We start from the raw sequence: 13,776 nt of genomic DNA on the forward strand, positions 1-13,776 counted from the left end.
ATCAAAGATATATTATAAAGGCAAAACTCTTTGCAAAAATTCAGATATAATTAACTCCTTTGCTGAAATATATAACATCTATAATCCCTCAAAACAAATACATTCTGACTCATATGATAATTTTTTAAAAAATGTATGCTTTCCCTGTATAAATGATGTGCAATACAATCTCTTAGCTAGCCCTCTCACATCTGAAGAAATCAAACTAGCAATAAATAAATTAAAAATAAACAAAGCCCCAGGCATTGCTGAATTTTACCAAAAATTTAACCCACAACTAGTTAAAATCCTGCTTAAATTATACAATTATATTATACTTCATGGAATTTCAGATAAATATGTAAACAATTCAAAAGCAATCTTGATACTTAAACCACACTCTGAGAAAACAAATCCTCTTAGCTATAGACCCATTGCTCCCATAAATTTAGATATCAAAATTCTAACTTCTATATTGGGACACCGGATGCAAAAAGTTTTAGCAACAATAATCTCCCCTGAGCAACTAAGGTTCATGCAACAAAGGCAGTTATGCGATAATACTCTCATGCTAGTTACCATAATGATCTTACTAGCAAAAGATAAGCACCCAAGATATGCCCTAACAATCGATGCCACCAAAGCTTTTGAAAATGTTGATCTTAATTTCTTATGTCATATTTCAACTTCCCCCAAATCTTCATAAATATCATAAAAATGCTTTATAAAAATGCCACTACCATTCTCTATATTAATAAAATGCTATCTAAACCCATTAAAATAACCAATGGAACCAGACAAGGGTGTCCCTTTTCACAATATCTTTTTAATCTCTACCTTGAACCTCTTTTACTTCTCATCACTCAAAAAACCTATCATCACATTCCCAAAATCTACAATACCGAATTAAAATACTCAGCCTTTGCAGATGATCTAAATATCTATTTTGAGTTATCAAACACTGACTTGCACAACATTTTAAAATCAATCAATTGCTTTTCTAATATAGCAAACTACAAAATTAACTCCTCAAAATCTTCTATTTTTCCTTTAAATCCTTATCATCACAGAGAATCCTACTTTCCCTCTACTGAAATACCAGTCAATTATACACTAAAATATATGGGTATAAATTTTGCCCACATCCACAAAGATCTGATGAAGGCTAATCTTCAATAAACATGGGAGCAGGTGGAACAAGACATGTCAAGATGGAAAAACATTAATCTACCCTTTTTATTGAAAACAGCCATCATCAAAATGAATGCTTTACCCAGAATTCTATTTCACTTAAATTCTGTTAACTTAAATATCCCCAAAAATTTCTTTAGCAAAATGGAAACAGTCCTCTCTAAATTTATTTGGTTCCCAAAGATAACAAGAATTTGCTACAGAAAGCATACACTCCCAAAAGAAAAAGGAGGATTGGGGCTCCCAGACTTCAAATTATACTATCACACAATAAATGCTAGCCGTATAATTCAGATCTCTAATTATGATATAGCTTGCCATTCATGGTCTCCAACCTGGGTGAAAATCTGGTGTAACCAGCTAAGTTCTCATAACATCAATCCCAAATCCATTCCTTACCTACAACTAAAAAACAACCTCATAACCACAATTTACCCCATAATTAAAAATAAAATAATCACCTTTCAATCCTTAATTGCATCTCCTTAATTGCATCTCTACGTTTACAAAACACTCTCGAATTCCTACAGCCCATACAGCTAAATCCCAACTTAAAAATCAACAACAAAATGATTGACCTTAACAGATGCTCACAAATCAAAGTTATAATGGTCAGGCAAATATACCATCTCAAAATATGAACATGGATGAACGAAGATCCCAACTAGGTGCACCACGTAATTGTGATCCCATATTTAGACAATTCAAGTCTCTAATAAAAGTAAAATATTCACACACCAACATAGATGAACAAGAGATTAAAACAACCCAATTAGTCATTAAAACACTATCTTATAGAAATAAAATGATCTCCCAAACTTATAAATTAATATCAGGAATTAATTATCAAACTTCACTCTTCTATTCTAAATATCGGAAGGACATTAATGAAAATATCTCAGTCAAGCAAAAGTACAAAGCCATACTAAACAAACTAAACCTAACCACTTTCAAGAATTTAATTTACACTCAACTCATGATAAATAACAACTCATACTGTACCCCAGCTACTCTTAATAAATTGTCATAAAAAAGCACTATCCTGTATATTTTGCTCCTTTGTCAATACTGACATCCTTCATATCTTTTGAAGCTGTAAGACTATTTACAAATTATGGTGCTCCCTTAGAACACAACTTGAAAAGATGGGGTATGAAAAAAACACCTTTTCATGGAAAACTATAATTCTTCATATAACTCCCAAATCGGTGACTGGGATACGTAAACACATCCTAATCACAATTTGTGCTCTACTTAAATATTTTGCAGCAAAAAATTGGTTAAATAAATCTATGATCTCCTGGAAAAACTTTAGAGAAATGGCAATAAAATACATATCTTCACATAAATTGTTAACAAAAAACATTAAAAGAAGGTCATACTTCCAAACTTACTGGTGTAACTTACTCAACTCCATTTTAGCAAATTAATTTAAATGACCCTTGTATTAGAACCAAAATTCATGAAGACAACCTCTAGTTGATAATACAAATCCTTATATATCTCATTTCTTCTTTTGTCTAAATTATTATTTATAAATAGTAAGAACCTCCTTCAATTTATATTCCATTTGGCATCCATGATGTAAATAATGTATATAGTTTTTTTTTCTCTTTACTACCTTTTCATCTAGCTCAAAATAAGCACAGTATATCCAGCCCCTATTCATATATCCTTCATCTATTACTAAACAGTTAAAATTTACTTATCACACAAAAGTCTTTCTACACCATTTAATAGTAAATTTGCCTTGGACAGGGGCATTATTTATTCCTAGCATGATAATATGTTCATGATTGTGTTTTACTTATTTGTTGTTATACTTTGTATGTTGTATTTTGTTATCCTTGGTCATGTAAAACCAAAATAATAAAGATTAAATTTGAAAAAAAAAAAGGAAAGCTGGTAAGGCTGAAAGACTTATTTATGCATGTATGTATGCATTTGCTAACCGGGGTAGGCTGCCAAAAATACTGTACACTATTTCCTCACATTAAAGCTTCTGGTGCCCTTTTAGATTTGGTGATGGTATTGCACACTTATTCCTGCCTGCTGAAAGTGTACTGTTTTTCACCTTCAGAATACAAGCAGAAATGGATCACTGCATATGTGTTTATGGTTTCATAATCTAAAGCAAGTAATATTACAAGTACTTTTGAGCTATCAGGTACATTTATTAAACTATATTTCTGCAAGTGTGATATTTCTTCTGTTCTTTTGCTACAAAGTGCTCTCCGTGGCCAGATGTTTCATATGTAAACAGCAGCCCTTCTTCTGGTTACAACAGCTCTCCAACCAATTTTACCATTAGTGAAGGGTAAGTGATATGCTTATTAAAGTATGTTTAGTTATTTAAATATTGTATTTTGCAATGCCTTACACTTGTTAATAAAAAGAACAGTGAAAATATGCAGAACATAAATACATACTGTACATTTTGATGAAGTAAGCACTGTCTTTCACACGTGTGCTATTAATCAAGATCTTAAGATAATGTAAATGTTTTATATTCTGTCCAGGTTTGTATGAGTATAGTTTAGATTTTTGGAAATGTAAAGGCTTAGCAATCTACTTTTTTACATTGCTTGTCTAGTAAACTCTGTGGATGGCATAGCCTGTTCAAGGGATTGATAGAGAAGTCTGATGTACCTCAACAGGACTGGCTGGATTAATCTGTAAGTTATACTTCAATGTATTGAAGTCAAGTAACTTGGTAAGACTTGATTTGTTGGAGGAAGTTCTTATAGGTTCATAGGTTGGTACTGGGCTATCGGCCCTAGGGCCTATACAAGCCTAGCCATAACAATTCCTTGGCTATTTCTTCCCACAGTATTTACTTCCCTGGACCCCTGTCTATCAGGGCGACTGATATTATTAGAAGCTTGGCTGTTGGAGTTTCTATTTCTGCATTCCCAAGCTCAGCTGTTTTTTTTTTTCTCTATTTTTTATGACTGGAGACATATCTCTTGCAGACACGTTGTGATTTAGTGCTGTGGATTGAGAGAGTATGGCAAGTCCCTGACTGTCTTGTCTGAGCTTTGCAGAGCTAAGATTTTGATTTGACCTTCATATTGAAAATGTCCCTGTATTTGATGCCATAGAAATACAAATCGTCAAAAAGCCTGTGTTGCTGTCAGATCATGAGCCGTGATCCCACTGATATTGCCTCTATTGTCTGGAGGAAGAGCTTGAGGTAAAGCACTGCCATAAGTGCTAGAGTGACAGCCCAAACAGAGGAGACAAACTCCAGACCTGGCTTGTTTCCTCAAGATGGTGGCAGTTAAATGTGGTCAATCCAGGAATTAGCAGGAGTATCCCTTGTTTTTCCAAGGCTGATGTTGGAGTGCCATAAAAAGGTAAAATACACACATAGCAAGTGCTGGCTACAGTCTTCTGGAGATTACACCATCCTCAAAATGTCCTTTTGAGTAGTGTGCATCACCCACCAAATTTCCCTTAATTTGTGAGAGGTCATGGTCATGCACCTTCTTTGCTTTGAAGGATGATGAATCCACAAGTAGTACACTCTCAGCAGCTCATTTAGGGCATATCCTGGGGTCTGAGCACTTTAGTACCCTGATCAAGTGTCATAAGTTTAGCTACATCTACTTTTCATATAGGGAGCTGACTCTCAAATTCCTTAGCAATTACTTGAGGGACATACTTAGGAAAGAGAAGACTTTCAGGATTCCCCTTGGCTTAGAAGGTAATGATGCCCCATACTGAGGATGGACCACCCAATCCATCCCTTCCTGGAGTCACAGGTAAAGTTCTCAGTGTCATACAGTAGTTTGACATGGTGCTGTGGGATCTGAGCATGGAAGCAAATCTTTAGGAAATATGGACTGAAGCCATTGATACACCCCAAGCAGGTCTGTCCTGTCTCCCTTCCAGTTTTGGCATCCCTAAGATTGAATGCCCAGTCAATGGACCCCCACTTCCCAGTCTCTTGGACATTATATAGATATAAGATCATGCATTCTAGAGCTATGAATGAAAGAGAACTTTTGTGTTCCAAAAAAATGTCAGAAGCTCTAGGTGTTCCTACATTGGAAAAGTATAAGGACAAGACCACCATCTCTATAGCAGCCCTCCTGGAGGACTTCCCTTTAGAGAAGCGGTCAGGCTTATTAAAGTCCACTATTGATTAGCTTGTGTCTCCCTTCCATCACCCAAGTAAATGCGCATCTGAAAAACAAAAAGGAGGAGTTTTAAATTATCACACCCACCTTTTCCGCTCACAAGAAGGTGAATGCCCTCAAAAAAGCAATCAGCTGAGTGGAATGAGTTTCAGTCTAAACATCCTGGAGCCACCACCAGTGTGATCTTTACAGTTCAGCACACAGGTCCAGAGTCCACAGCACTTGTCCACCTTACTGCCTGATAAGGATCATATGGCATTTGATGTGGTGAACAAGACAGCATTTCTCTTTGCATTACTGGGGCTCAGATCCCTCTGCTATGTTTTCCGTGATTCAGTCCTCTTAGCGGATCAGACACTAGAAAAGCTTTCAGTTCATTCTGACTTTGAAGACAAGGAAGGGCTTTTCAGGACACATGACTTCTTCAGTGGACTTTTTTGTGGCTGAGTGCAATTTTTGGTGTGGCTAGGGATGTAGAACATGGTATGTGTTTACATAGGATGATGATGCTCCAGCTCTCCTCCTTCAAGGATGAAGTTAGGCAGGCCATCCAGGATATCCTGGTTTTGGGAGTGGAGTCTTTTAAGGGCAGGCCTCCAAGAACTTGGTTGGAGGTCGTCATTGAAGGAAAAAATCCAGAATCATGGTGACCCATCTGCGGTATTTATTGTTAAGTACCAATGCATCGAAAACCATAACACTGAAAAGCACTTTCAGTGCTTGTCTTACAGTACTGCAAGCCCCCTTACACCCCCCCAAACTTATAAATGCTAAATGCATGGTCACAGAACAGTGGTAAAAAGGGAAAAGTCCCTTTTGCTGGAAGTAGCTTTCACTGCAAGTATTTTGATGTAGCTGGATTTGCTCCTATTGTCTTCATCCAGCTGTCTCATTTCCAGAGGCACAAACAAAACTGACAGTGAAGCAAAAAGGATGTGAGAACAACCCCCAGTCAAAGACTAAGCACTGGTGTGATTTTTGTTTCATTTATTTAATTTTATTAATAAAATCATTCAGGAGACACCTTTAGTTTTTCTGTTCTTTCGTGCCTATTGGTACACAGTATGCAGGATAATGAACAGTAACTTTGTCATTTCCAAATGCCTTTACCTGTCTGGAGGAGCTGCTGTGACCTAACTCTGCTCTGTGTCATCTTCCAGCCTAGGTAGCCTCAAAAGATGAAGAAGCCTGCTTGGAGGCTGAATGGAGCCCTCAAATATATCACACTGTTACCGTCTATGTTTCTGTAAGCTAAACCAACAAGTAAGATCAGCTCACCAATCTGTCAGTTGCAGCCTTGACTGTTCGAGGTTACTGAGTTTGCCTGAGCTTGTAGAGCCATCACAAATGACCATATAGCCATATCTCAGGGCTTTTGGATCTTTCTACAGGAAGGGCTATACTTAAGAGTAAAGACCAAGCCAGACCCAGACTGAAAAGCTAGAGTTTTACGTCTTCCTCATTTGAGTTTTGAAGGAAATGGGGAGATTTTTGTCCTGTAGTGGACCTTATTGACTTAAGCACATCAAGTACATCAAGCACTAGATGGTAATTTTCCAGGGGGTCATGCCATCCTTGCTGCAGTATATCAGTATGGTATTGGTGGCAGTGATAAATGCCTTCTTGTACTTCATTGTGTGTATATTCTTCACAGAAAGTTTCTTCATTTATCACTGGGAGGGCAACAAGTGCAGTGCAGAATATTGAATACCTTTCGCCTGCATTGGAAAACAACAAGGAGCCCACAGGAAGTGCCTGGCTCCTACGCTGGAGGGAGGATTCTAGGGTTAGGTGCTGCCCATCCCTCAGTTAATGGCCTGAGTATGCCTAACACCAGTAAATGTTCCTTTGAGTAATACAACTATGAGATAGGGGTACTCAAATCTGGAGTTTCCCCTTCTAGGGTCTCACCCCCTGAGTCATCGGATATGTGGCCCAAGCCATTGGGAGTCCATCATGTCTTTCTATGCTAGGGTTTGTGTCAAGATTTGGATATCAAACGTATCTGAGATTGGTGAGATCTTGAATTGCAGGTGCAGAAATGCACCTTCTGAGTACCTAGTCAGGTGCCAGTACATCTACCAGTGCAGGGCCTGTTGCAGGCCTTTTATACACATGCTGCACTTGGTAGATGTACTTTCAATTGCTGGATCACTGTCTTCCAGCATTGGGCATGCATCCATCACAGTCTTGTTTCTTTGCAATGCCATGCATGAGCTAGTCCCGGAATCTAATGATGGGGAATGAGGAACTTGTTTCTGTGACAAGTCTGAAGACCCAGTGGCTGACACTAATGATGTCCTTCCATATCACTCTTGCAGTATTCTTTACAATAGGGAACCCCTGCTGAGGGTAGACCCAATGTCCGAGCAGTATACCAAAGCCTTTTGGTTGTAAAGGGTATGCTATACATCACACGTATACTCCCCATGCACAGAGTAGAGCATAAGAGTGATGCCTGGATGTACCATCCTGAGAACTTCTTTGCCCACCAGCCCAAATGCCATCTGAACACTCATTCATCCGCTGGTTTCTACTGCTTTCAGATAAGTTCCCTGTTGGTTTTATTTTTTATTTTATTATCTTAGTTTTGCCTTGTTTCTGGTTGTTAGGTTTCATGTCATCCAGAAAGGGGAAATGCTAGTGTGGGAGACAGATTCCCCATAAAGATCATCAAGGCAGTGTTTGTTTGTTTAGATGCTTCCCATGATCATATGTATTTTGAGATATGTCAAACTTTCATCCCCAAGACTTTTTATTTTATTATCTTAGTTTTGCCTTGTTTCTGGTTGTTAAGTTTCATGTCATCCAGAAAGGGGAAATGCTAGTGTGGGAGACAAATTCCCCATAAAGATCATCAGGGCAGTGTTTGTTTGTTTAGATGCTTCCCACAATCATATGTATTTTGAGATATGTCAAACTTTCATCCCCAAGACTTTGAGTCGGCTTTCTTCCCATGTGATTTACTTAGAGAACCAACACCTTAAACTGTTGGCTAAGGATACCTTGGAAGGATCTTCCAGGCCCGAGTGTCAGCTATCTGCGAAGAAAATGGCCAAGAAAGAATAGTCTGATTCTTCGGCTGTACCGTCTCCACCAAACCTCTCTCTTGAAGCTGGTGAAAGCCTGGAGGATTGTCTGGGTTCTTTCTAAGACTCCTCTGCCCCAACTGCTTCGGAGGCTGGCATGGATCCAACTCCACGCACATCCATGGAAGTTTTACATGCATCCATTTTGGATGTACAGGGGGAATCGTGTCTGGTTATTACCAAAGGGCCTAGGGGTTTTCCTCAAATTTTAGTGAAGGAGGAGGTTCCGACTACCATTATTGAGTGTCATCAGGTATCAGAGACTCCAGATTTTTTCAAGGATGTCCTACTTGAAAAGAAATAGAAAGCTGAACATATTTCACCTGCTCCAAAAGGTTTATTCCCTTATGGCTCTTAAGGTTCCACAGGGTGTTTCTGTTCCTGCTCTTCCCTGGTCTTCTACCCCTCTTAAGAGACCCAGGGAGAAGGATTTTCTGAAGTTGCTGCTGCTGATTCTGATGAAGAGTCCCTTACTTCTTCCTCCTAGATTCCTTTGCCACTTGATTGCGGATTTGAAGAAGAAGATTCTGTCAGTCCTAACTCTCCTTTTGAGAAAATTTCATTTGGTGATACTATTTCCAGAATGATGGAATTTTTCAAGAGGGACTGTGCTCGGGTGCCTGATATTCAGAAGTACTACTGTGAGCTTCTACAAATTGAGTCTCCTAGGCCCTCTGCTGTTCTCCTGTTCTTGCTGCCTTGCTGGATGCTTTTTCCACTGTTCTCTGGCTCCTGATTCCCAACCCCCTGCTCCTAAAAAATCTGATACATTTTTAAAGTGTTTGAGGACTGCAAGTTTCTTTATAAGTGTCCCTCTACTAACCCCTCTGTGCTGTCAGTTGCTTTTGACAAGCCCTCCAAATTGTTGCCTTCCAATACGTTGCTGCCATCCTTTAAGGACAGCAGAACCATGGAGAGGCTGGGTAAGAAGGTGTATAATTAATAAACTTCACCAATGAAACAAACTTGGAACCATGAAAAAAAACAACGAACCACTTCCAAAACAGAATTCTTTAATGGTTAAGCGCTTTCATTAATAAAAACTTCATCAGAACCATATTGAAGTTAAAAACACACCCATTTATACCCCTTAATAAAAATCACGTTACAAATTCACCAATGCATTTAAAAGGAAATAGTCTGATACATTAACCCTTTACACACCATAAAACTTCAGTTTCAAAAGAATTAATAGAACAAAAATCATTTAAACCGGGGTGGTTACAAGCATTTAAAATCAACTGCCATTTCAATTCATTCCTTTTCAAATGCTCTTCTATAACCCACCCCTGTCCATCCATTTTGATTTGTTCTAAAATCATAAAATTAAAAGTATGCTATGAATGTCTTTCAACATGTCTATACAGGGCATTTGTAATTTTTTGATTTCTAATGTTTAAAATATGTTCATACACCCGTCTTTTAAAGTGTCTCTTACTTTTACCCACATAAAATGCTGTACATAAATTACACTGGGCTAAGCAGACTATGTCAACAGTAATACAAGTGAAGCGACACTTGATGTAATAAGTATGGCCATTGATAGCGAATGAATCACTAGTTAACTTATTGACAAATAGAACAATGACCACATTTCCTAGTACCAACTATGCCACTACACACATCAACATATCTACTTTCTCAAATATTTTTTATGGAGTTTCCTTTTTTGTGTACAATAACTGGTTTAACACCTAATTTCTCTATAAACTCAGCATCTGTGAAGACAATGTCCCAGTTCTTGCATAACACTTCATATATGTAATAACAATCCACAGTGAATGTTGTAATAAAACTATTTTTATAATTCTGTACAGTACTATTCCCTTGCTGTAATGTGTTGGTTTTTCTTATTTTCTGTAAGTGGTCCCAATATGGGACTATAAACCCCATTAATCCTTTTATTTACCACCTCATTTAAAATACCGTCCAAAAAAGTTTGGGGATAGCCTCTTTTTAAAAACGTATCCACAACATTCTTACATTCTATATAAAACCCATCCAAATTAGACACCATCCTAGCCATACGTACAACCTGGCCTTTAACCACTGCTTTCTTCTGGTGTCTTGGGTGCCAAATAGAATAGTGTAAGTATGTGTTGGAAAAAGTTGGTTTACAGAAAATTGTGGAATAAAAACATTTATTTAATATATCCTTCCCAGTCTCAGGAAATCCTTCTATGTGGCACACCTCATTACTAAGGGCATTTCATCCAGAAAAAAGGAGGTCATTGTCCCACTATACTCATCCCTCATTAGACCCATTAGACCCATTATAGAATACAATGCCCTGTTTGGTATGTACCTCTCAAGACATCTGCAACAACTGGAAAGGCCACAGAAATACCTCACTAAAAGAATCACAGGCCTAAAGCAGATGCCCTACACTGACCGCCTTAAAAAACTCCAGCTATACTCTGTCGCATATCATCTACTCAGAGGTGATCTCTGCTTAACATACAAGGCCATGTCAAACCCAGAGCTGTTGGACATGCTACACTTAAAGAAATCCCAATCCCTCAGAGCCACATGCTCCAGGGATCTAAACCTTGTCATCACAATAAACAAAACATGCTGGAGGGATAGGTTACTGACCCAGAGACTCCCCAGACTCTGGAATAGGTTGCCCATACATGTCAAACAGAGTGCTTCTTTGGCCCTCTTCAAAAGGAACCTTGACGATTGGATGGGAGTAAGGAAATTCACCCCGGGGATCACGTCAGTCGCCCTGCTAGACAGGGGTCCAGGGAAGTAAATAGTGTGAGAAGAAATAGCCAGGGAATTGTTATGGCTAGGCTTGTATAGGCCCTAGGGCTAATAGCCTAGTACCAACCTATGAACCTATAATTCAGTAGCAAATCAATATTACAAAAGGCCACATTGATCTCATTTCTAGAAACCTCACAATATTTATCACTAAATAATAAAGCATTCATATTATTAATATAATCAATTGAATCCATAATGACAGCCCCACCCCCTTTATCTGGTTTCATGACTCTTATACTACAATCATAAATAAGATTTGTTTAAGGTGTTCCTTTCCTCTATAGAGACATTATGATATTTAGTCATGCATTTCTTATCTAACATATGCCGTATTTCACTTTCACATAGTTTTTCAAAAGCCCGTATAGAGGGATTTAAAGGGGGATTGAATACAATGGCACAACACATTTTAAAATTTGATTTATGAGTGTATAATTTTAAATCACACAAGGTCTGGAATATACTGGCCCATTTGGCTGGCACAAATGTCATTCCCTTCGATAAAATGTTGGCATGACCAATATTTAAAGATTTGCTGGAGTAGTTGTATAGTTTATAGTCACTGGTGTAATTCTGGATAATAGTTACCATGGGCAATGGTGTAGGTGAAGTTACTCCAGTTGTTTGACCAACACACAATTCCCCAGAACCATCAGATGCACAGAAATGATTTATAACATTGTCCCGTTCAATATTATGGAAGTTCAACTCACCAACTATTTCAGGCGATAATTGTTACTCCACTTCAGTTGCAGATAATGATGTAAACGAACTAACTTCAACTATTTCACCAGCGGTCAATTCCCTGGAACCAACGTCTAGTGTAAAAAGTAATTTAAAATGTTATTCCACTCTATATTGTGCAAATTCAGCTCCATAGCTATCTCCTGAAGTAGTTGTTGCTCCTCTTTGGTCATGCACCCTGTTGTACATACACATTCCATGAATTCTGTTGCTGCCATGAAGACAAACAGTTCTGTGGGATCTGTAACCGCTCTGACCTGCGTGCTCCCTCCATCTCTAAAAAGGCAGATGCATTTGAAACAGCGGAGGCGTTCGTGTTGACGTCATGATCATTTCCTGTTGCCTGATTGGTCCATATGTTTTGAAGAATCAGTGGTAAAGGGTACATCCTATTATTCGCATAGGCACCAGAATCCCTCTGTAATTTTTTGATTTTCTGTTCCAAATTCTTGGAACAATAAGTATCAACAGCAGAAATTATACTGTTGAACTTGGATGTATATTATTCGAACTGTAAATCACCACGAATGTTTCTGTTGAGTAAATTTAATTCATGATCCAGATGCTTCAAACGAATGTTGTTGTACTTTACAATAAGGCGCATTAAATCATAATCAGTTTTATCAAATAGGGCATGTAATTCCCGCACAAATTCATCATTACCATTAATGCCATAAGGGTAATGCCATACATGCAACCCCTTAGGAACCTGTCCCTTCTCAATGTTTTTAAGTAGGTAGGTGTTATCCAATTGAGGCCTCTTGTAATTATATGGAATATGTTAAAATTTCTTTAACGGCTCTGCCAAAGATATATGAGGTACAGAAGAATTATTACTTAAATGGGAATGATTCAGTTCATTGTTAAAATTAAAATTGTTCACCTTCCAGTCATACTGTTCAGACAAGGCACGTTGTGCAGTGTTCCTGGATAAATTTTCATTAGAAATAGAAATGTTCCTATTCGATAACTGGGTAAGGGGCAAACCCAGTGAGTCTGCTGGAGCACTAATATTGGAGTTCTCACCAGCTATAGAAAGGGAGTGCAAAGCAAGTTGTCCTTCTTGGGTGTAGGTTGTACAGGAAACCCTCCATCAGGATTAGGTTCATTGATGGTATTAGAAGACATCATAAACTTCGCCAATGAAACAAACTTGGAACCACGAAAAAAAACAATGAACCACTTCCAAAACAAAGAATTCTTTAATGGTTAAGCACTTTCATTCATAAGAACTTTATCAGAACCATATTGAAGTTAAAAACACACCCATTTATACCCTTAATATGCATGGGACATTGACTTCACAGATACTGAGTTTATAGAGAAATTAGGTGTTAAACCAGTTATTGTATACAGAAAAGGAAACTCCATAAAAAATATTTGAGAAAGTAGATATGTTGATGTGTGTAGTGGCATAGTTGGTACTAGGAAATGTGGTCATTGGTCTATTTGTCAATATGTTAACTCTAGTGAATCATACCATACTTATTACATTGTGTCGCTTCACTTGTAATACTGTTGGCATAGTCTATTTAGCCCAGTGTAATTTATGTACAACATTTTATGTGGGTAAAAGTAAGTGGCACTTTAAAAGATGGGTATCTGAACATATTTTAGACATTAGAAATCAAAAAAGTACAAATGCCCTGTATAGACATGTTGAAAGACATACACAACATTCTTTTAATTTTACAATTTTAGAACAAATCAAAATGGATGGATAGGAGTGGGCTATAGAAGAGCATTTGGAAAGGAATTAATTGAAATGGCAGTTGATTTTAAATGCTTGTAACCACCCCAATTTAAATTATTTTTGTTCTATTAATTCTCTTTTGAAACTGAAGTTTTATGGTATGTAAAGA

At 37.7% G+C, this 13,776-nt stretch overlaps 1 protein-coding gene across 1 annotated transcript in view; it reads left to right on the top strand.

The window, feature by feature from the left end:
• TFCP2L1 (transcription factor CP2 like 1) overlaps window positions 1-13,776 on the top strand; it is a 1,111,497-nt gene that overhangs the window by 601,316 nt on the left and 496,405 nt on the right. Inside the window, exon 8 of the mRNA XM_044075043.1 lies at window positions 3,399-3,487. Within this exon, the coding sequence (XP_043930978.1) occupies window positions 3,399-3,487 (89 nt within the window). The remainder of the gene's footprint in view (window positions 1-3,398; window positions 3,488-13,776) is intronic.

Source organism: Protopterus annectens, chromosome 6.part0 (genome assembly GCF_019279795.1).
Source record: "Protopterus annectens isolate FY-2018-M chromosome 6.part0, PAN1.0, whole genome shotgun sequence".
NCBI classification, from domain to species: domain Eukaryota; kingdom Metazoa; phylum Chordata; order Ceratodontiformes; family Protopteridae; genus Protopterus; species Protopterus annectens.